The following is a 25,568-nucleotide window of genomic DNA, read 5'->3' on the forward strand; positions in this document are numbered from 1 at the left end:
TAGGAGATTGTCCGGGATTTCTAATCAAAAACGATTTTCCAAACTAGTTGAGTATATTCTCAAAGTCACAGATAAAAAAAAAAAAACACAAGTATCCCTACAACCTAACTATCAGAGCAGTTCAGAGTCTAATGCGCTGATGCAACTATAAATGTCCGAATTAAATGTTGAAAAGAATGCTCGCCATAATTTGATGAGAATATTTCATCAAACGCCACGCTAAATAATTGGTAGAATGTCTGTCCCGCGACGGCACGTGAAAATACGACAATACGCAAACTGAAGCTAGATAATGAAAATCATCCCAGAATTAACACTTCACTTGAAATGATTTCATGGTTACGTGCATCTCGAGTAACTGAATACTGCATCCGAAGCTGTTAGTAGCAGTGATACCGACGCGACGCGACTCCCGACACAGATGGTGTGTTATTCAGCGTCTGGAGAGAACTGGGGCCTTCCTTCCTCGCGCAGCGTTCTTATATATAAAGCCGCGGTGCGGACGGCTAAGGGAACGCCTGATCAAATCGGCTCTCCCGACTAGCCGCTGGGCTAGTAATGCACCACATTAAGCTACCTAATAAATCATAGCTTCTCTTGCTGATGGCCGATGAAGCTCTTAATTTATATGTGCATTCAGCATGCAGGTAAGTATTGATAATAAAATTTTGACGTGGCTAAGTTAAATATTTTGGGCGAGAGAATTAATTTAATTACACTGCACGCAGTAGATGAGCTCTGAACTGGCCCTTTTGAGATCCGCTATCGCTATAATTTTATAGGTATTCAAAAGAAACTTTTCACATCTTCATAGTCATAGCGGATCTCCAACCTATTTAAATCTAAACATCCTAGCCTTATTTACTAGCCTACTTAATCTATCTTGCTTCCTTAAGTTTTGAGACGAAAACCAGAAAATCATGAATTTTCACTAAAATCTTAATTTGTGAAATCCAAAGTACTGTTTTTATTAAATTATTATGAAAGATGAATCTAAATATAAATTTTGAAGTCTCTAGCTCTTTTCTGTTGCGCCAATGATTTTTTCAGAAAAACGTCCAAATTTCGAAAATGGCTGAAGTTATCGAACTGATATTTAACACACATTAATTTAGTATTACTTCTGACATGCCAGAAAAGTTTTAGGTTCTTTGCTTGATTTTTAAAGTATTGCGCAACATTTATGACGTCAGAGCTAGTTACAGCGGACTTGCTGGCACACAATGGAAAGACTGATGTGAGTTTATTACGGCGTGAGTAGGCTGCTTCCCTACAGTCTGCCTGAAAATGTACTGTTGTCCCAAGCATATTGCAACAAACGGTGTATTTCTATCGCTGCTCGTTTAGTTTGTATTGCCGTTTCAAATATACCGGTCATTTTTGAAACACCCTGTAGGAATGTTGCAAATCTTGGTCAGAGACAAATCAGCAACTTGACATAGGTTGCTTATTTTTATTCATTAATGTCATATGGAATTATGTTCTGGGGTTCCTCTGCTTTAAAAAGTCTTCATTGCTCACAAAATACTGTAAGAATAATATGTAGTGCCCGCACATGATTATCTTGTGCTATCTGTTTGAGGAGCTGGGCATTGTGACTACTGCTTCAGAGTTACTTACTCAATCATGAAGTTTGTTGTAAATAATCCACTGCAGTTCAAAAGGAACACCAATTTACATAATTACGAGGGTCACTCCAAAAGAAATGCAGACTTTTTGTTAAAATACAGTTTTCATTCTGCATGTGAAGTTTTACAGTGTGTAGATACATCCTTCCCGCTTGTTTTCAGACTTAGTTCAACCTGTTCCCATTAGTGCCTCCGTCACAGCATGTCTTCAAGATGGCTGCTACACTTGACATCCGTCAGAAGCAACATGCAGTCATAGAATTCCTGTGCTGTGAAAACGAGACAGTGGTAAACATCCACAAGAGGTTGAAAAAGGTGTATGGAGACGCTGCTGTCGATCGCAGTACAGTTAAGTCAGTGGGCAAGCAGGTTACATGATGAAAGCGGGCATGGCAATATTGAGGATTGTCCTCACAGCGGCAGGCCTCGTACTGCACACACTCCAGACAATGTGCAGAGAGTTAACGAATTGGTGACTGCTGACAGTCGCATCACAGTGAACGAATTGTCATGCTACGTTTTGATATGGGAAGGAAGTGTTTGCAGAATACTGGAAGTGTTGGTGTTAAAAAAGGTTTGTGCCAGGTGGGTTCCCGGGATGTTGACAGTGGCTCACAAAGAAACAAGAAAAACGGTATGCAGCGAACTTTTGGAATGGTATGAGAATGGTGGAAATGAATTTCTTGGAAGAATTGTGACAGGTGATGAAACATGGCTCCATCATTTTTCACCAGAGACGAAGAGGCAATCAGTGTAGTGGCATCATGCAAATTCACCCAAAAAAAAAATTCAAAACCACACCTTCTGCTGGAAAAGTTATGTCTATGGTGTTTTTCAATTCCGAAGGACTCTGGCATTTGGACATGATGCCAAGTGGAACCACCATAAATTCTGATGCATATGTGACGACACTGAAGAAACTTCAAGCTTGACTGAGTTGTTTGACCACATCTGCAAAAGCAGGATGTTTTGGTGTTGCGCGACAATGTACGGCCACATGTCAGTAATAAAAGCATGGAAGTGGCGACAAAACTCAGATGGACAACACTGAAACACCCACCTTACAGTCATGACCTGGCTCCGTGTGACTATCATCTCTTTGGGAAACTGAAAGACACTCTTCATGGAACAAGATTTGAAGATGATGACTCCCTTGTGCATGCTGCCAAACAGTGGCTCCAACAGGTTGGTCCAGAATTTTACTGTGTGGGTATACAGGTGCTGATTCCAAGATGGTGTAAGGCAGTTGAGAGGGATGGAAATTATGTGGAGAAATGAAAATATTGTTCCTAAAGGATGCATCTACACACTGTAAAACTTCCAAACATGTAGAATAAAAGATGAATAAAAAAAAAATAGTGTGCAATTCTTTTGGAGTGAGCCTCATACAATACCAGAAGGAAAAATGAGATTCATTACTCAACATTAAGGTTGTCTGTAGCACAAAAAGGGGTGTACAGTGCTGCAACAAAAATTTTTCATCAATTACTCAGTTACATGTCTGACACAGTAATGACAACTCCCTCTAGTCTGCAGAAGAATTTCTATCACTCTGTTCTGCCCGATAGGAATTACTCACTCACATCTGTATATCTGCATTTCATTAAAAAATACCTTTAGAAATATTCTGCATGGAACCACGCATACAAATTAATTTGCACTGTTAGTGTAAGATGACTCATTCCACATCATTATGATTTAGCATGCAAACTAATCCACAGAACATGAAAACAATGAACAGCAGTCAACAATGTAGGATTACTGCTACTGAATGGCAAAAGTCAACTAACATCACTCTGTGTGAAGTGTATAAGCTACTGTACATTTTCATCCTTTTTCCTTAATGTGCTTCATAGACAAACAGTTCTCATAAAGGAAATGTGCTAGTAATAACACTTCCTCGTTGTTACCCATAAGATGATTTAAGAATGAAGGACACAAGCATTTGTTGGTTCCAGATTAATAATGAAATAATTTTTCAATAAATCTTTCGTTACTCTGTATACTTTAAAATTAATGTTTTCCAGGTATCGTCGTGAGCACCCTGATGCAGTCAAGGACCGTGATCCATTCTCTGATGAGTGGTTTGAATCTGATAGCCAACGGGAATTGAGACAGATATTTGCGGGACAGAGCAAAATGTCTGAAATGATTCATGAGCTGAGTCGAAAACTGGATGAGGTGGTTGGCAGACAAGAAAGAGTTATGAGCCTTCTCTCCGGTATATCAACAGGCAAGTAACACTGATACCATTCCCTGTAATGCTAGATATTAACACTACAATTGATACTTACATTTTACATTTGTGAGCAAATGAGGGTGAACATTCCACTTATCTGGAACATTCTAACTTCATGTTGATGCTGATGATTATGTTGTAAAATTGGAGAATACATTGTAACTTAAGGACATTCCAGTGTCTTAGTTATATTAAATTTTTAAATGTTTGTTCATAGGAGGACAGGTGGCAGGGGGACAACCACTACAAATAACTGACACTATCCGCCGCCATGAGGTGGATGCTGTCCTGTCCAATCAGAATACTATCATCAATGCTGCTCGGGAAATAAGGTAAGTGTGAAATACGGATCTGTAGAAAAAGAGAGGATATGAGCATAATATGGTATTTTTTGACCTACGGTATAGGCAGCATTGGAAAGTTTTATAAAACAATATTTGATGTAAGAAATTTATTAGTAAGACGATTTGATATATCCTAAAACACTTATGCTCCAGTATCAGAGTTATAGAATCTGTGATTTGAGGTGGTCAATTTTGATGAATATTTTACTTGCTTGTAGCTTTCCCAATAAAAAAAAAGTCGGTGGAGGGGCATGGCTAAATTGCAGTAAGAGAATAGTGGTACCCACTATTCCAAATATCTTAGGAACTCCATATTTTGTTATCCAGTAGGTCACCTTCATATTCTCATGGTTCCCTGCTAATTGATTCTATGTTGAACCAGTGATTGAACCGGAGTATATTGTACTGGAAGGATGTGCAAGGAAAAGTTCCTGTAAGGGTCACTCAAGTAGGCAAAACATGAGAGAGAGGGGCAGTCCTTAGGACTCCCATGGGGTCTACAAAGTCTCAGTGCAAAGCAATATATGGCACCAAAGTATTCCAGTTCTTCTCAAGGTTATAGGGTGGCCTTCAAATAACGGCATGTATTCAAAGATAAGATCATCATCATCCACAAACAACTGCAATGAAAGACAGTTCTCACTTTTTGTTTTTGGACCACCAGCATAGATAACAGAATTAATGTGGGTTGCAGCAAGCCTTGCTAATGTAACAGGATGTGGAATATTGACCTGATGTTTCCACACTAATTTCGTTGGAGGTGACTTCTATGTACAGCGGTGCATGGTATGTGACCCATAAAGTTCACAATTGTGCATATACACAAACTAACTCTATTATTTGTTAGTGGGAGAGTTCTCAAAATGGTAACCGTAGTAGCCACCAGAAAGATCGCGGGAGGCGCACATTGGTACGGCGCGTCACGGGCGGTAGTTGCCGCAAGTAGAGTCCCGTCCACCAGAGGGCACGTGAGAATTCGGACGCGACCTCTGCCAGCGTAACAACAAGAACAACAACAACAACTCCGGCAGCACGGGCCGTGCCCAGTCAGTTAACATCGGGCATGCCTAGGACACAGGCCCGGTCTACGCTAAGTGAAGTGCGACGTAACGTGAACAGTGTTACTACACAATTGGCGACGAGTAGGGTCGTTCTTTTGCGTGTTGCGTCGTCGTTCCGGTTTCGCAGATTCTCCATGGCATGGAGGATTTGGTACGGGTTTTGGTGGCGCAGCAGACGGAGCTCATGGCCACCATGAAACAAGTGCTTCCGGCGTTGCTCTCCACGCCGTCTGCTCCAGCGCAGTTCCCTCCTCCCTTTCCCCCGTATGACGAGACGGCGGAGGATTGGGACGCATACGAACATCGCCTTTGGCAGCATTTCCAGGCCTTTCATGTTGCCGATGTGGAGGTATGTCGTGCTCTCTTCTTGTCTTGGATATCTCCCTCGCTGTATCAAGTTTTGCGGCAGCTAGCGCCGTTGCAGGAACCCTCGTCCTTGTCTTTTGATGCATTGTGTTCATTGCTGTCTTCATATTATCGCCGCCGCACGCATGTTGTGGCGGCTAGGGTCGAGTTCTATCAATGCAAGAAACAGCCCCATCAGTCTTACCGGGCGTGGGCCGCTACCCTGCACGGTCTTAGTCGCAAGTGTCATTTTGTCACGGAGCAGTTGCGAGAGTCGTATGCCCACGTTATGGTACGCGACGTCATTGTTCGTTCGGCCCCTGATAGGGAGGTCCGGCAACGGGCCCTGCAGTTAGAAGACCGTTCCCTCGAGGAAGTCCTGTCCATTGCTCAATTGTATGAAGTCTCTCACGCAGCAGGTCAACAGCTGGAAGCGTGGTGCGACGTCGCGGAGGTTCAGGGCGGCGCGACCGCGTCCACTGTGTCCTGGGTGGACGACGTGCGAGCGGTACAATCCGGCCGTTACGGCCGCTCCCGCACGGCGCGTAAACAGAATTCCAGCCGCCGGCCCCTGTTGCCGTCCTGTGCGTCGTGCTATATACATCATGATCGGTCAGAGTGCCCCCGGCGTTGGACCGTTTGTCGCAAATGTAATAAAAAGGGTCACATTGCTAAAGTTTGCCGCTCAGCCTCTAAAGAATCGAAGGAAGCAAGTACAGAGGACATGGACGTTGACATTCAGGAAGTTTCATCGGGCCAGGCTCCCGACGCATCGGCACGCAAACTCTTTATCGAGGTGTCGGTTCGGTCGCGCCGGTTACAACTGCAAGTAGATACGGGCGCGGCAGTTTCGTTGTTGAATTCACAAACTTATTCCGACCTTGGATCGCCCCCGTTGGCGCCAGTTTACCGGCGTCTACGCGGTTATGGTAAACAGTTCATTCCCCTACTGGGTCAATTCACTACCGACGTGACTTACAAATCAGTCACTCGGCCTATTACTTTTATTGTTGTCAGTGATGCGAGCTCCGCTAACCTTTTTGGCCTGGATGCCTTTCAAGCTTTCGGTTTTTCTATTGCTGACACCATACAGTTGGTCTCCGAAGACGTTCCCTATCACTCATTGGAATCTTTGCTCTCAGACTTTCCAGATATTTTTGAGGGCGGCCTGGGGCGTGTTTCCGATTTTGAAGCTCACTTAACGTTGAAGGCGTCGGCTCGCCCGCATTTTCTACGCGCGAGGCAGATCCCCTTTGCTCTCCGCCCTCAGCTAAAGGAAGAGCTAGACCGGCTGACAGCCCTAGGGGTCGTTCTTCCCGTTTCTTCCAGTGAGTGGGCTTCGCCCCTCGTTATTGTCAAGAAGCCCTCGGGAAACTTACGTCTTTGTGGCGATTTCAAGGCCACCATTAATTCCCAATTGGTGGTGGACACCTATCCTTTGCCTCGTGCTGATGAATTGTTCTCCGCTGTAGCGGGAGGCCAATATTTTTCGAAAATCGATCTTTCGGAGGCTTATCATCAGATACCACTTGATGAGGACTCCAAACGGCTGGCGGTCGTCAACACCCCGTTTGGCCTTTACCAATACCAGCGGTTGGCTTTTGGAATATCCAGTGCCCCGGCGATATTCCAGCGTTCTCTTGAGCATGTCACTTCGACAATCCCTCATTGTATTAATTACCTGGATGACATAATTATCACAGGCCGCAGCACAAAGGAACACTTGCACAACCTTCGCACCCTCTTTCTCAAATTCAGGTCTGTGGGCTTGCGTTGCAACCTGCATAAGTCAACCTTCTTCCAACCGTCCATTGAGTATGTGGGCTACACCATATCTCGGCATGGCATCCAGCCACTAGGAAGTCTGGTCCAAGGTATCGTCACCCTTCCTTGGCCCACTTCGCTGAAAGAGTTACAAGCTTTTTTAGGCAAGATAGCCTATTACCACCGGTTCATTCCCAGGGCTTCCACTATAGCCCACCCCCTCTACTGCCTTCTGCACAAGGGTGTTCCTTTTGATTGGTCGCCTGCATGCGAGCGGGCGTTCACCTCGTTGAAGGGCCTCCTCACTTCAGCCCCTTGTTTGGCTACTTTTGATCCCCATAAGCCGTTGGTCCTGGCTACAGATGCTTCGCAGTATGGGGTGGGGGCGGTCCTGGCCCATCGCAACGCAGATGGTTCTGAGCAACCACTGGCGTTTGCGTCTAAAACGCTTAGTCCCGTGCAGGCCCATTACTCCCAGGTGGAAAAAGAGGCTTTGGTCATTGTCTACGCTGTTACCAAGTTTCACCCTTTCTTGTATGGCACGAAGTTTCAGTTAATCACTGACCATAAGCCGTTAATATCGTTATTTGGCCCCGCCTCTCAGATTCCGGATAGGGCGGCCCACAGACTACAGCGCTGGGCCTTGTTCCTCTCTAAGTACCATTATGACATTCATTTTCGCCCTACAGGACAGCATGCCAACGCCGACGCTTTTTCCCGTCTTCCGGTGGGCCCGGATCCTATGTTCAATCGAGAGGAGATTATGTGTTTTCATTTGGATGTGGCGTCCCGCCAAGCAGTTGATGGCTTCCCGATCACTAGTTCTCGAGTCGCCAGAGAAACGGCGGCTGACCCGGTTCTCCGGCAAGTAGTTCGCCTCATTCAGCAGGGGTGGTCCTCCCGCCCTCCGGGCCGGGCCTCGGACCCTCTTCGTAATTATTTTCTTCTACGAGACCACCTCTCGGTCTTGGAAGGAGTTCTCCTTCTGGCTACCGATGATACTGCTCCTCGCGTGGTTGTTCCTGCAGGTTTACGAAGGGAGGTCCTCACGTTATTACATGCGGGACAGTGGGGTGTTTCCCGTACTAAAACCTTGGCTCGCAGACATGTGTACTGGCCCGGTATTGACAGAGAAATTGAGCACTTAGTGGCCGCCTGTTCCCAGTGTACGAGCCAACAAGCATCTCCCAGGGCAGCGTTCTCTTCATGGCCGCCGGCAACCCAAGCATGGGAACGTGCTCACATCGATTTTGCAGGCCCATTTCTCAATGGCCTTTGGCTCATTGTCATTGATGCTTATTCCCGATTCCCATATGTGGTTCGCTGCTCCTCAACCACTTCAGAAGTTGCAATCCAGGCACTAGCAAAAATCTTTTCTGTGGAAGGTCTGCCAATCACCCTGGTCTCAGACAATGGACCGCAGTTTATTTCGCAGACCTTCCAGGATTTTTGTAGGCGCTTCAGTATTCGGCACGTTTGCTCTCCCCCCTTCCATCCACAATCGAATGGGGAAGCTGAGCGCATGGTGCGCACTTTTAAGACGCAGATGAAAAAGTATGTGCACGAATTTCCTGCAGAGGAAACATTGACGTTTTTCTTGACAGCATACCGGACCACACCAATGGGCGAACGCATCCCCGCAGAGCTCCTCCATGGGCGTCAACCTAGGACTCTGCTGCACCTCCTCCGGCCTGGTCCTCGCCAGTCTTCACAAAACGGAGTACCTGGCTTTCCACTGGGTATGTCGGTCTGGGCCCGTGGGTTTGGTCGCAATCCACGTTGGATACCAGTGGTGGTCCTGCGCCGAAATGGCCGCCGGCTCTATACCTTGCAGGCGGGGGATCGGGTGGTACGTCGTCACCAAAATCAGCTACGTCCAAGTTCGGGCACCCACCCTCCGACCTCTCGGACGCCGGCTTCCCCATTGCCGGCACCTGTATTGGTTTCACAGGGGACGTTACCTCCTCTCCCCGCTGTGACTCTGCCGCACTGCGATGGTTCTCAGCCTTGGCAGCCTCCAGTAGCTCCAGCACTGGCATCGCCATCATTCGAGATGCCCCAGCGAGAGCCGGCCCCCCTAGCAGGCCCGGTTTCTCAGGGGGCTAGTTCACCTGCGGTCGTCCCTTCCCCTTCGTCCCCGCCACTGGGTCTTGCCCCTCCTGAGGTGGAACAGGATCCGGAGTTAGACAGCTTGTCACCCGTTCTGTCCCGAGCTCCGGTCGAGGGACGACGGGGGCCTCTTCGTGTGGGTCACTTCCAGCCGCATTCGAAGGTTCCGGCTCGAGGATTGGTAGATCCCCTCGACTCCGGCCATCCAATGGATGTGGAGGTCATCGCTCCTGCCCGACGCTCCACCTTCCGACGCAGTGGATCACAGTGGCTTCACCCCCCGAAGGAGGAGGAGTGTAGTAGCCACGAGAAAGATCGCGGGAGGCGCACATTGGCACGGCGCGTCACGGGCGGTAGTTGCCGCAAGTAGTCCCGTCCACCAGAGGGCACGCGAGAATTCGGACCCGACCTCTGCCGGCGTAACAACAACAACAACAACAACAACAACAACAACAACTCTGGCAGCACGGGCCGTGCCCAGTCAGTTAACATCGGGCATGCCTAGGACACAGGCCCGGTCTACGCTAAGTGAAGTGCGACGTAACGTGAACAGTGTTACTACAGTAACTGTCCCTCAAGAACATTTCAGAGACCTAGTTGTACCCACGCCCCAATCATATTGGCACATTTCTACTTGAGGAGGGGATTATTATTCATGACTAAACATCCTAAGTGCCTTAACAGTAGATGGGTTCTGTGAGTTGCATGTCTTATAAAACTTCAATTTATGGTATCCTCAGCCGTGGTTGGATAATTTGAGTTAATGTGTCCTAGTTACTTGGGGATGTTGGGCATGATGAGGGGATAAATGTGACAAAATGAGTCTCTGGCAAGGACTGCCAAGTTAAAACTCCACACTGTGTGACATTGGTGCACTTGATAGCACAAAAATTGGCCACACATTAGAATTAAAGTCCATTATCTGCATGATATGGCAACACTGTGCAGATGTGTCTGGGGGAAGTGTTGTGCTCCACTCGCTCTATTGCAATGCTGCATCTGCTCATCATCTAGTGGTAAACATTGTAGACACAACTTCGTGAGTTCCAGTCCACTCATTCCTTTATTTTTTAACTTCATTTTGACTGTCTGCTAAAGGTATCAGTGTGATGGAACCTCAGAGATAATCTGCTTCACTTTCTAACCCACCGGTAATAGTAAAACTTTGCAAAAGAGCTCATGGTTGTGCCAAGTTCAGAACAGTCTATGCTACTGTTTCCTTACCCTACAGCGGCTATCGGCAGCTGCCAACAGACTAGCTGTCACCAGCCACTTGACATATGTCTCCATCTGACCCCATGAATGTGTCACGGTGCATCTTGGCCACGTTTATGCTCTCACACTGGCAAGCATAAAATTGTTTGTTATTGTAGTTAGATTTTTTGCATAAAATCACTTCGATAGGTGAAGTGAACGCTATGAAGTTATATAAAATGGTAAGTTACTGTGAGTATGTTTTATCAGTTGTAGTTTTCTTATAATCCTGTCAACAATCTTTAAGTGTTATAAAGTAGTCACAAGTGGAAAAGGCCCAACATTTGTGACATACGAGGTGCATTCACGCTATAACAGCTCCAATTTTTTGCCCTTGCAAATTAATCACGCCCAACCTGTTCAACTGGTCACTTCTCAACATAATCTTCCCGCAGCCATTACATTATTTTTCACAATGTTGACAGCATGATTCCATGGCTGTTGCAAATGGTTCTTCAGGAGTCTTAATTTGGCCACTGTAAAATCACTGATGCAGTAGTTTCACAACTACGGAATGTGTGGTAACCAGGGTATATACACCCCAGGAAATCTGGGAAAAACCTAGGGATTTTTTCATCCGTGAGAAACCCAGGAAAAATGTGGGAATTTTTTAGACTTCCTGGAATTTTTCATTGTTTTAGTTTTCAGTTATTTTTCAAATTGTGTTTGATTAGAACTGATAATCTAACAAAGAATTTTGCTTTAGCCCACTACTTCAGAATAATACTGCAGCAATAAAACATAAACAAGAGAATAACACCGAAATAAAACTTCAATTGCAAAGAACTGCTTTCGATGCTTCTTTTTGTGAGCCTTGTTTCGATGACTGTGTTGAAGGCTATGCAATACAATAAACTGTTCTCAATGAGCGTGACATGACAGGTGTTTACATTTCTAACAGGTCATGGGAATATATTGCGGATGGTGGTTTGGGGAGTGTTACTTAAAGCTAAATTTCTTTATACTCAAGATGAATTATGTTACTTGTGAGAATGTGTGATGAATTTCTCAAATCGCGCATCCTTAGACTCTTTCAAAACTTAACACTGAGGACCAGTTTCTTAGAAAAATTTTGGTGCCAAAAGACCAGCCATTTATGCCATTATGTAAAATTTACTGGTACGTTTGTGTTTGATATATTTTAAAGGGTAACACACGCCAAAAAGAGCAAGTTTCAAGGTTAGTGCTTCATATTTATTTTAATTCTTCAACAGATTACAAATTATACACTAATAATGGCAAAAGTATAATTATCCTTTCTAAGTGAGCTCTTGAGGAATTTCACATGTGATTGGCTTTCCTGTTCTATGGAAAAGTAAGTGCTTGACGGAACATGTATTCAGACAGGTAATCCACAAAATGTTCGATACACAGTAGTGAAATTTATAATCGTGCTTGTCGGAAATATTCAGCTGCTGCAATTTAAGCTGTGCTCTTAGGATTCTGCCTAACCACATTGTTGGAAAAAACTGCAATAACTTTTTGACTTGTATGTGAAAGCGTAGCTTTTGTTACAGCTATACAGTATGTATATTACTTTAAACCATTAACTTTTCTTGTTTGTATGTTAGTGCTACTTAACACTGATGTTTCTATCACCTAACTACATCACATGACTTGTGCTCTGAGTATCTGCTGTCAGTGGCTGGTGAGATCACATGACTTGAGCTGTAATTGGCTGACAAAAGCATGCTGCAGTCCCTATTTAAGTGCTTCGCATGCTGCCGTGCTGTATTTGGTGCAATTTGTGTTTACAATTTCATAGTACAAAACATGCAGTGTAAGTGTTGTCATGCATCAAAGACCTTAACAAAACCTGTTGTTTTTTTGAGAGTTTAGTTTCCTAAAGTGTCTGGAAATTCTATCCCGGTGAATAAAACCTTGAATATTCAAAGAATTGATATCTTTTACAGCTCTGAAGGAAAGTATGTTGTCACTTAAAACTTGGAAAAAAATGTACTTTCACTTGGGAAAAATGGAATTTAACCAGGGAAAAAGTGTATTTTTAACCAGAAAATGCGGGAAAAATCTGGGAATTTTTTTGCCTTATCCGCCTATACCTCCTGGGTAGCTGAATGCGTCTTTCATAATTGGAAATGGCCAAATGTGCTTAAAGCCAGGTGAGGTGCCTAGGGTGGATGAGAAATAATTTCGAAGTTGTTGCAAAGAAACTGCTGTGCCATGTTCGCCCAATGCTTTGATGCATCGTTCTGGTGAAAGACGACACATGCAGCCTTTCCTGGCTGTTCTTCATGCAATGCTGTAAGGGGCTTGTTCTTCAAAACATCTTGCCACCATAGTGCCCTTCAGAACAATATGAGTATAGTCTGATTAAAATTACTTGATAGTTGACATCTATAATTTGCCACTACAGTGTTACCACATCCGCTGCCCGCTACCACTCAGTTATAGACAACACATGAATATGGCAGGTCTCCTAAGAAATGCTGTTAATGTGTAATGTGGAGCAATGTTGGAAGGCGCCCCTGTAAGGTATGAAAGAAATGGAAGTTGATCTGTAGACAGCTAATTTTAAGTGACCAATGACTGAACTGCAACACACGAATTTGTAGTCCAGAATTTAAACCCATATCCTAACCTTACCACAATCTCGTGATGTGCACTGCATCTGAGATGACAGTGATCAACAGTCTGTTGCAGAACTAAAATCACAATCATTTTGTCCACAGCATTTAAGGCTAACCTGTACAAGCAAACCAAGACAGAAAAATTTCATATTATGTTTGTTTTCATAGCCTTCTTCTGCAGAAAAATTTTGTTTTAGAGGTATAATTCTCATTGGCTACACAGGATGCTGTGTTACCAACCTATTAGCAGTCTTGGTTGACACTTGTTTGCAGATTATAGGCAATACAAGCAAATTCCAAATGAAAGAAGAATCATAGGAAGAAAAATGAGAGCAAATAAAAAATCAATATGATAATGAAAATGTTAGAAATAAAAAAAATACTTTTAAACCAATTAATTAAATAAAAACAATGACCAAAGACTGTTTACATTAAGTAAAATAATCAAGTTCACTGCATGAGACGAGATTCAAACCTTCAATCTTCTACATGTCAAGTTTATACAAGGTGTGTTCAAAAGGTAAGGTAACTCCATCTTTTTACAAAAAAAATATTTATTTATTAATCAGTATTCATGCTGTCCCCTTAAATATAATCCCACTCAGATAAAATACGCTTGTGACAACTCTTCTTCCAAACCTGGAAGCACTTAGCATAAGCACTTCTTGATACAGCCTTGAGTATTTCCAGCAATGCAGGTTTTATTTCCTTAATTGTTGAAAATCTTTGTCCTTTCACAGGTCTCTTCAGTTTTGGGAACAAGAAAAAATCGTATGGGGACAAATCTGGTGAATATGGTGGCCGAGGCATGATTGTTGTGTTGTTTTTGGCCAAAAAGTCTCTCACAAGCAATGATGAATCAGCAGGTGCATTGTCATGATACAAAAGCCATGAACTGTTTTTCCACAATTCCGGACTTTTTTGCGTGTTACTTCTTGCAAATTGTGTGTAACGTCAAGTTGATACTCTTTATTGGCCGTACAACCTTGAGACACTATGCCACGGTAACTGGAGGAAAAAAAACAAGTGAACAAAACTTTGACATTTGATCAAACTTGGTGTGCTTTATTTCGGTCTTGGCTCTCCGCAATGCTTCCATTGGGATGATTGGGCTTTGATTTCGACATCATAACTGTAAACCCATGTTTCGTCACCAGTTATGACCCTTTTGAGCAAATCAGGATCATCATTGACATCATTCAAGAGCTTCTGAATGAGTGATGCTCATGCAACAGTTCTTCTGATCAAAATTGAGAAGTTTCGGAACAAACTTCATTGACACAAGTCTCACGCCCAAAACATGACACAAGCCGACCGATAAACTCAACTTCTCGTATGGTTATTCGACAATTATCCAAAACAATTTTCTTCACAGCTTAAATATTATCATCAGTTGTTGTGCTGGGGCGTCGAGAGTGAGGTTTGTCGTTGGCATCTTCTCAGCCATCTTGGAAGAGCTTGTACCATTTGTACAAATTTTCTTTACTTAGAGCAGACTCACTGTATGCCACTGTCAAAATTTCAAGTATTTTATAGCACTTGGTTCCATTTTTCACACAAAATTTGGTGCAAATTCTTTGCTCAATTTTTTTATAATCAAAAATCGCCGAGCACACGAAAACATGTCTAACGTTTCTATCTGTCAAAAACAAATGAAGTATCCTGTTCACTTGAAACTGTGAACATGTTCAGGACATGTTTACTAACATAACAAAACAAAAACAAAAAATCAATAATTGAATGTATGTTGCCCGCGTAATTTGAAAAATCACCTTACTTTTTGAACAGCCCTTGTCCACTAACCACTAAGCTATGCCATTGCATTTGAATATCTATGATACTGGTGTCCCAGCTGCAATAATGGACAGCCTTCAAAAACTTAGCTTCATGTAATGTCGTGCAAAGCTTATATAATGTAGACCAGTATCTGCAGTTACAAAACTGTATAAAAGGTGCTGAATCACATATCTTGTTGGAGGATCCAGTAGTATTCAGTTGGCACTATGTATGAAACGTGTGCGCCTGCAGTTATCATTTATGATGAAATATGAAACGAAAGGCACAGAACCAGAATTTGGGATACAAACATATCAAGGAAGAAAGTCAGACAAGGAACTGGAAGTAACTAATTGTTGTGACAGTTAGGCAATGGTGAACATTTTGGGCATGATGTTAAGCACTGTGATTGAAGGAAACCAACTTCAAAGCAGGAAGTTTCAATAATTGGAGTATTACACTATCTCTGTCGTATGACATGCCCACCGTTATGCCATTGTTTTTCCAGCAGTGTTACTTACCAGAAATTTTTTGGTGGCGCTGAGTCAGTGTGCTTCTGTTTAGCTGACTGGCATTCTGTTTCAGGATTGAAAGATGGCATCTATGACTCGTGCATTGACGGTTGATGAAAAGTCACATTCATGCTGTCATCACCTGTCAGCATTGCCAGGCAACATGCCACAAGTGCAGCCTTGTGGTTGTCCATGAGCATTTGTGCACAGATCCCATGGAAATACCAACTTTTGAGGTGATGTGTTCCACACTCATTCGGCGATCCTCCAAAGCAACTCTCTCCACTCTCTTGATTGTGTCATCAGACTGCCTTTTGTGAGGCCAAAATGGCCATAGTTTGTCACATGGTGTTCTACCTTCTTTGAACTGAACTGTCGCACCCATGAACGCACATTAGACATGTCCGTGGCAGCCATCACCTGTGTGATTCAACAGACAATGAATTTAGATTGCTGTCACACCACGCAAATGTAGACAACAAAAGATTACGTGCTGTTTTTGTAATGAAAGTGTCACCATTTTAAGTATCAAAAAGTTTCTCTCACTGCTGCTGCTGGAGTTCAGTGTCCCACACATTGCTACCATTTCTATTACGCATTCACAAGTGCACATGTATTTTAAAACAAACTGCATGTTTCTATCTATTTCCAGTCCAGTGGTGTTAATAACAAGACATCTTGACCAAAGGGCAGTGTGAAAAGATAATATTTTGTATCTGGTGGTACGAAAAGTGTTATGCACTACAAACTCCTCCCCAGGTGTGTGTTCATCGCAGCTAGCATTTGTTGCCAACATCTGAGACCCCTTTCAGTTCCAATGTAAGAAAAACAGCCCACAAAACTGTGTCACATATTGCTCCTACATTATAACACATTCTGCTGATCTCACAAACTAAATTATTCAGGGAAGTCATTCACTTGCACACTTATTCTTTTGATGTTGTGCCCTCAGGTGTTCTTTTTTTCCACTCCTCCTTGAACACCCATCATGAAAATTTCTTTCCAGATGAAATGTACTTCAAACCTGGCCTGATGACACCTTTAACTCTGAACAAGTAGGTCTCTATAGTATATTCTCCAACATTGACTAAAACAATCTGACAGTGCTCGGTTAGTTTACCGATATCAAGCCTATAGGAACCTACTCTTCAGAGTTAAAGATGTCATCAGGCCAGGTTGGAAGTGCATTTTCGTCCAGAAAGGAATTTTCTTGGTGGCCGTTTAACAAGCAACATTTCATGCACTTTTGTTGGTCGTTTTCTTATATTGCATCCAAAAGGTTTCTTAGTTGTAGACAACAAATGCCAGCTGTGATGGACACACTATTGGGAAGCAGTATGTTGTGCACAAGACCCTTGTTGTGCCACCATATGCAAAATATAATCTGTTCACATGACCCTTTGCTCAAGGATATGCCTTTTGTTAGGGCCCAGCTATTAATTTCTCTTTAAGAAGTTAATGGAGAGGAATCACAACTCGTCACCAGTAACAATATTGCATAGGACTCGGAGAGCTGTTAGATGAGCAAAATGATGACATTCATAGAAAAATGCAATTATAGTCAACCCCCTTCCCCCTTTTTGGAATTACAGTGTGCAGTACTCATACACCCAACTTCTCAACCATGCCTATAGAATGCAAAAGTAGCACAAAGGTTAAATTGTCACCGTTCATCACATATCTCAATTATCAAGACTTCTGAAAGAGACTTCAGAAAGTTAAAAAAAACCCATGCCAAAACGATCTTTCTTTGCATATGTCCAAATCTCCGTATTGCCAGTTATTTTCTTGGCTGCAGGGTGTGATAGTACTTTCTAAGTTAATCTTGCCTGCTTTGTAAACCCCGCCCCCCTCCCCCCTTATTTTTTAACTTGTTATGAGTGGAGGCAATGAGAATTGGCTGCTGTCTGTAAACAGCTGGAAGCTCCTTTGGCCCTGATCAACAGGCTTCTGGCTAATGCTCAAAGCTGTTTTGACATTGGTGTGCTGGTGAAGAGACCTGCAATGCCTTTGGTGCCATTGGGATCCTTTAGTGACATGGGTGTTACTGTGTCATCTGATGTGCAACATTTGACCAGTCCGTTGTCACTGGAGAGTGGGTGGTGGGTTCCTGTGTCACTAGGGTGAAGGTGAAAGGGGGAACATACTGCTGGCTCATTACACATTAGTAACCAGTACAAGGTGCTAGCCAGTCTTAGTAATACATGTGAACCAGCATGGTACGCCTCTCCTGTTGTGGTGGCAGCAGCAGATTTTCCTGCCCAGTCTGGACAAGTGCACAGGGTGGGTATGCTTGTAATTGGGAGCTCCAACATTAAACAGGTGATAGAGCCCCCAGGGAAATAGCTTGCAGGGCGTGAAAGAATGGCAGTGTGCACTTGGTGTGTTCGTTGGAAGGGTCTTGTTTGTGACATGGAGAAGGTCCTGTCAGTGGCTATCAAGTGGACTAGGTTCAACCGGCTGCAAGTAATAGCACTTACTGGCATCAGTGATACCTGAGTTGGTGAAGGCCAACTAACATTGCACACAAGCTGTGTGGAGAATTGTAGGGTTCCCCTTACTAGATGATGCATGCACTACATGCAAGAAGCAGCTACTAGGGTAGCAGAGCACGTGTGGTGTGCACATGGGTGTCTTAAGTTACAAAACCCCCCTCCCTTTGGATCAGAGACAAATGGCCCGCCAAAATCAAAAGTTGCATCAACCACAAGGTTCTCAGAGAATGCTTGTCCTCATATATTGGGTAGGTAAAAGTTTAGTATGATGTAGTAAACTGCAGGAGCATCCAAGGAAAGGTCCCAGAATCTCTCATTGATAGTTATAATGCCCAGATATTATTAGGAACAGGAAACTGGTTGCAACAGGAAGTGAATAGAAATGAAATTCTAAATTTAGATTGGAATATTTATTGTAAGGATAGATTAGTGGCCAGTAGTGACAGCATATTTATTGCAGTAAAGAACTCGATAATATCTAGTGAGATTATCATGGATCCCAAATGTGAATTAATCTGGCTGAAGTTGAGCATCAAAGGTCAGTCAAAAATGGTAACTGGATGTGTTCATAGATGGTGTGGGTCAGGGGCTGTAGTAATAGAACAGATCAGAGAGAACTTCCAGAATATCGTTAATTATTTTCTTGATTATTCTGTTGTAATGGGAGGTGTATTCAACTAGTCGGGTATAGATTGAGTGAGTCGTGCTATTAAAACTGATGCCAGAGACAGGGATTCGTGTGACATTATTCTGAATGTCTTGTTCAAAAATAACTCGGCAGATAGTTACAGAACCAGCTCAGGAAGGTAACACTTTAAGACCTCATAGCAACAAACAGACATGAACTTATCAAATCAGTTAATGTAGAGGAAGGGATAGGTGATGACAAGACTCTGACAGCAATTATGACTACAGGTTTTGCAAGGAATATTAAAGAATGGTAGGAAGATATTTTTGCTGAGCAAGCATGACAAGATAGAAGTTGCAGAGTATCTGAGTAGTCAGCATCAAACATTCATTGATAGGGATGACAATGTGGAGCACAAATGGAAAAAATTCAAAAGTGCTGTCCAATATGCCTTTGACAATTATGTTCCAAGCAAGGTCTTGTGGTATGGGACAGACCCACCAAGGTTTAATAGCCGTGTTAGGAAACTGCTTTGTAAACACAGATAGCTTCATCTCGTATTAAAGAGAAGTCAAAACCTAACTGACAAACAAAAGCTAGACAGCACGAAAATGAGCATAAGGATAACAATGAGAGAAGTGTTCAATGACTTAGATGAGTTAGAAAGTAAAACTTGGTCAACCAATCTGAGTAAAAACTTGCTAGCTTCTGTAAAATCGGTAAGCAGTTAGAAATCGTCCATTCATTCACTTGGAGACCGTACTGGCACCAAAATGGAAGATAATTGATAAAAGACTGAAATACTGAATTTTGTCTTCAGAAATTGTTTCACCATGAAAGATCATAACAGTCCCTCCTTTCAATCATCATATGAATTTCAAAATGGTAGATAGTGAGGTAGCCAATTGAGAAGTAGAAAAACAAATACAATCTCTTAGTAGTTGAAGGCATTGGCACCAGATGAAATACCTGTACGATTCTACAGAGATTGTGTGAAAGAACTTGCTCCCCTTCTAGCAGCAGTTCGTCGTAGATTGCTGGAGCAATGAAGGGTATCTAGTGACTGGGGAAAATAGTGCACATCATTTCTGGTTTCAAGAAGGGGTGTCCAACACATGCATACAATTGTAAACCTATATTTTTGATGTCAGCCTGTTGCAGAATTATGGAACATGTTTTATGCTCAAGAATTAGGACTTTTTGGAGAATGAAAATTGTGCAAAACTCAGCTCACTCTGTTCCTCCATGAGATCCATAGTGCTGTAGTTAATGGTGCTAAAGTTGATGCCATGTTCCTTGACTTCAGGAAGGCATTTGACACCATTCGACATTGTTGTGTGGTGGAAAAAGGAGATCATTGAGTATTGGACTAGTTTTGCAACTGGATTCAATACTTCCTTGCAGATAGAACTCAACACTTTGCTCTTACCAGAACAAAATCGACAGGTACCCCAAGGAAATGGGACACTATCATTACTGTTTACAATGTATATAAATTATCTACTAGAAAGTGTCAGATGCTTTTGAAGACTGTTCACTGATGATACGGTTGTCTATAATAAAGTAGCAATGTCGGAAGACAGTATCAAAAATTGCAGAATGATCTGCAGGCTCTGGCAGTTGGCCCTTATAACCTCCCCCCAGTTTTGCACCGAACTTTATTATTCGCATACTCTGAAGATGAAGTTATATTTAACTAATTTAGCATAATTAGGTAATAGCTCCTTTTCATGAAACTCATTGTCGTGCCCTTCTGTTCTTGTGAAATCTAAGAGAAACTACTAAATGATAACATCTCCTTTCACAAATACTGGATTTTATTAATTAAAACACCCTTTCATAAACCAAAATTCATAAACACTCAACAGAAATCAAAGGCTGTGTGCCATTACGCCTACATTTTGCCACTAATCTACAGCCTCGTTACCGAGCAACCGTCTCTAGCCTCTCGCACACGCGACTTCCACTCACGGACTCCAACATTACTAGACTCTCACTCACCCACTTGCACATTGTTGACTGCTTTATTTTATGATCGCTGCATAGTGCATGATCGATACCATGTAAGGGTACCGTACTCTTACACCCTGGATGTAAATAAATGTAACATATTGCCCATACACAAGAAAAGAAAGCCACTACTGTAAAAGTACAGTGTTGACGAGAAGCTGCAGGAAACAGTACCTACTGTAAAATATCAGAGAGTAGCTATCCAGAGCAATCGTAAGTGGGAAGACCACATAAAATAAATAGTAGGAAAAGCAGATGCCAAACAGATCCAGAGGAAGAGTCTTGAGGAAATGTAACGCATCCATAAAGGAAGTGGCTTATAAGGCACTTGTTGGACTGAATCTGGAGTATTGTTCATCAATATGGGATCCTTACTAGGTAAGAATGATAGAAGAAATGCGGAAGATCCAATGAAGAGTGATGCATTTCATCACAGGATCATTTAATCAGTGCAAAAGTGTTACTGAGGTGCTAAATAAACTCGATTGGCAGACATTACATGAGAGGAGTTGTGCACTACAGAGAGATTTACTGTTGAAATTATGAGAGATCACTTTCTGGGAAGAGTTTGACAACAGGTTACTTCCTCCCACATACATTTCATATGATGCCCATGACAAGAAAATTTGAGAAATCGGAGGCAACGCAGTGTCTTAACCAACAATCTTTCTTTGTACGCACCATTCGTGAGTGGAACAGGCTCTCTCTCTCTCTCTCTCTCTCTCTCTCTCTCTCTCTCTCTCTCTCTCTCTCTGTGTGTGTGTGTGTGTGTGTGTGTGTGTGTGTGTGTGTGTGTGTGTGTGTCCTTTTCATAATATAGTTACTTTTCTAGTATGACTTATTTGATTGCACACACCCCACACACGACACATATATTTAAAGTTGCCTCCACTGCATTTACCACTCGATCAAACTGAAAATGATCAAAGTGTCACAAATGTTAGATCTCTCCCACTTGCAACTCTATTGTACAATCCTTAAACAATGTTCACAGGATTCAAGTATACAAAATCCAGTTTGTAACTGCAAGACAAATCTTAAGACATGGAATAAGAAAATAACTAATATATACTCCTAGTAACCTACAAATGTTGAATAACTACAGTGTTCACTTTGTTTATTGAAGTTATTTCATGTGGAATATAAAACTACAATAAGAAATAATTTTAAGCTTACCAGAGCAAGAGCAGAAACAAGCCCAACAAGCATCACGTTCACCTGGTTGTATGAGGGCCTGTGGTGGCTAGCCGTTTGTCCGTGGTTGCTGCGGGGTGAGGAAACACTCGAGCATGTATTGTTCTGATCCTGACACATCCACGAGCTCTTCCACAGAAGGTTTTGCTATTATTGGTGGGTTAGAAAGTGAATAAAATTATCTTTGGTGTTCCAATCAGACTGACACTTTTGGAAAATGGCCGAAATGAAGTTAAAAAATAAAGGAATGCATTCGCAAACAGCTGAAGGTGCTTTTGGCTACAGTCAGCCACCTTGAGCCTGCTGCCTCAGGGTGTAGCAGAGAATCTTGTGCAGTGCATGGACATCTCAGGTGCTGTTTGTTTCACTCATTGGCTCTGCTTCCGAGGCACCTCAAAATGTAATCAAAGCGGTGGATCCATTCTTATAGCAGGGGAATGGTGGGTGGTAATGTGTTTGTGTCACTCGAAGCGGAGGGCCAATGTGGAGACTGGCTCTCTGGCTTTGCCTATGCGCCCTGTGAGTGAGCAGGTGGTCGTTCCTTCAGCAGGGTCCGAGCAGGCACACGTGGCCAAGGGTTTGTTAGTTATGGAGCCCCTTAGGGAGATAGCATTCAGGGCTGAAAAGAAAGCCAATGTGCACTTGGTGTGCCTGCCTGGTAGCCTCATCTGAGATGTGGAGGCAGCCTTGCTTGTGGATATAAAGTGTGCAGAGTGCGGTCATCTGCAAGTTGGGCTCAAGTCATTACAAACAACTCCTGTCACATGGGTTCTGAGGTCACCCTCATTTCATACAAGTGGCTGGTGGAGGCGATGAAGACATCTGGGCCTCGCATGTGGGACGCAAGTAGAGATTGCAATTTGCAGCATTGTTCCCGGAGTTGATCTGGGTCCTGTGATATGGAGCCAAGTGGAGGGGTCTCAACCAATGGCTTCGTCAACTCTTTGGGGGTCTTGGTAGCAGATTTCTGGACCTGCGTTATGAAGCGGGGAATTGGAGGACTGCCCTTGATAGGCCACATGTGCGGTACACAAAGGAAGCAGCTACTAGGATAGTGGAGTACATATGAAGTGCACTTTTTTATATATATTTTTTTTAAAGGCGACAGTTTGAAGTAGTCCGCGGCTCGTGGTCTTGCAGTAGTGTTCTCACTTCCCGCGCACAGGGTCCCAGATTCGATTCCCAGTGGGGTCAGGGATTTTCTCTGCCTCGAGATGACTGGGTGTTGTGTGTCTTTCATCATTATTTCATCCTCATTCACTCGCAAGTCGCCGAAGTGGCGTTAAAGAACTTGCGGAGCGGTGGCCGAACCGCCCTGCGAGGGGTCTCCTGACCACCAATGCCGTAGGCACATTATTATTATTATTAGTTTGAAGTACTCTAATGAAGACTCGTCGGTTGATACGCAGATAGCGAAATTAGACCACATTCAAAGTAAAGGCACTTTGACTTTCAAAATTTTATCAGTAAATTGTCCAAGTATTTGTAACAAAATTCCTGAATTTGCTGCCCTTCAGGAAAGTTCTCACACTCAAATTATTCTTGGGACCAAGAGCTATTGGAAACTTGAAGTAGAAAGTGCTGAGATATTTAGCAAGTCACGGAGCATATATCAGAAAGACAGATTAGATACCATAGTAGGGGGGAGTGTTTATTAAAGTTGACAAAAATATTCTCACTATTGAGGTCAAAGTTGAGTGTGACAGTGAAGTCATCTGGTCATATATAAGGGATCTAGGTGAAACCAAGTTAAGGGAAACCAGTTGTGAGCGAATTTCCTATTGTTGATCCAACTAATGTTGGTACACTTCCCTCAAAAATTACTTGCTCATATCAAACCAAATTTGTAACATGTATAATTTGTTATATTTTCTTGAAAGTGTGTTACTTACAACAGTAGCATTGTTATCACTGTAAAAATTCTAGAAAAGATATGACCTAAAAGATTGGCATTTGATAAAAGAAAACTAAATGTTTGTCAAACCTTTTATTTAATTGCCATAATTCTAGTACATTGTAATGAAAGTGAAATAATTTATCTATGTTCCAAGTTTCATTGATATAGATTTCATTTTCAGAGAGAATTATACCTAAAGTTAAAACTTTCATACTTTCAGGAAAATGCATTTGAAGTTTTTGATACAACATATTCAACCTGCAGTCAAAGCTGAAACTCACCAGCTCTGTAGCTATCATAGTCGAGGGTTCCTGTATCCCCACCTTGTGTTCGGAGACTCTCTTTTCAGTTGTGGCCTCTCTTGCCATTGGTTGGGCACATTTCTCAGCCTCTCACACGCTCAGTTGGTCAGTTGACAGAAGCACATTCTTCATGTTCATCCTAGGTTCTCTGTTCATTGCACTGAAAACTTTCAGCCTGCTGACTGACCCATCATTGAAACATAATACTGCATTCACGACAAGTTTTTAGGATTTTGAGGCCTGAAAATATTGTTTTAGGAAGGCATTTCCGCACACAGTTACTGAAACTTTCATCGGGAATTTGAGTTTCCCAACGGATGCATTTAGCAAGTAAGTTTCCGTTAACCAAATCTCTACAAATAGATTTTTAACATCTGTTGTTGACATTGTTAAGGGATGGTTAGGTCTATACTCATCACCAGTTACACTAGCTCTCTGATACTTACACCATGTCGAGTCAGGACCCTTTAGTCAGGGAGAATGACAGGAGTCCACTATTACCATCAAACTTATTCCTACTGTTAAAATTGCTTATCCTGCCCTAATTTACAATTTGCATGGATAGAATATAAGTATCACCACAACAAAATTACTTCCTAAAATCGAGTATTGTTTCAAATCACTATTAGTAAAATCAAAACAGAACACTTGAACTAATGTTAAACTGTTACCTACACTCCATTCACTCACCACCAAGCTGACAAACTTGCAAAGTAATGGTCAAAGAATAAATAGAATCAAGACAAAAAGTCTCTTGCAGCTAAATAAACAGCTCATTTGACAGCAGACAGGAGGGAGTGTGCGTCATTGTATAGAAAATGCTTTTTTTTCCCCCCACAATCAAAATGCGCCGAACATACAAGTACAGCTATCACACCCAACAGACAAGAATTAACAGGTGTAATTGTAAATGACGTTTTTCAGAAAATCATTAAGTGGTTCTCTGCAAATGAGCTCTCATTAAACTTTGACAAAACACAGCATATACAGTTCCACACAGTAAAGGGAATGACACCATTAATAAATATAGACTTCGATCAGAAATTGGTAACTGAGGTAGAATATTCAAAATTTCTAGGTGTATGCATTGATGAGGGGTTGAACTGGAAAAAACATACTGAAGATCTGCTGAAACGTTTGAGTTCAGCTACTTATGCTATTAGGGTCATTGCAAATTTTGGCGATACACATATCAGTAAATTAGCTTACCATGCCTATGTTCATTCTCTGCTTTCGTATGGCATCATATTCTGGGGTAACTCATCATTGAGTAAAAGAGCGTTCATTGCACAAAAGCGTGTAATCAGAATAATTGCTGGAGCTCATCCAAGATCATCCTGCAGACACTTATTTAAAGAGCTAGAGATTTTGTGTAATGTAATATCTTGTATAGACACCTTTTATTAACCTGACACGTTCCAC

The 25,568-nt window shown here is 42.6% G+C and overlaps 1 protein-coding gene across 1 annotated transcript in view; it reads left to right on the plus strand.

Annotated features, from left to right (window-relative positions):
* LOC126248956 (protein ERGIC-53) overlaps positions 1 to 25,568 on the plus strand; it is a 94,451-nt gene that overhangs the window by 46,158 nt on the left and 22,725 nt on the right. The window contains exons 8-9 of the mRNA XM_049950490.1: positions 3,656 to 3,861; positions 4,085 to 4,199. Coding sequence (XP_049806447.1) covers positions 3,656 to 3,861; positions 4,085 to 4,199 — 321 coding nt within the window. The remainder of the gene's footprint in view (positions 1 to 3,655; positions 3,862 to 4,084; positions 4,200 to 25,568) is intronic.

This window comes from Schistocerca nitens, chromosome 3 (assembly GCF_023898315.1).
Source record: "Schistocerca nitens isolate TAMUIC-IGC-003100 chromosome 3, iqSchNite1.1, whole genome shotgun sequence".
In the NCBI taxonomy this organism is placed as follows: domain Eukaryota; kingdom Metazoa; phylum Arthropoda; class Insecta; order Orthoptera; family Acrididae; genus Schistocerca; species Schistocerca nitens.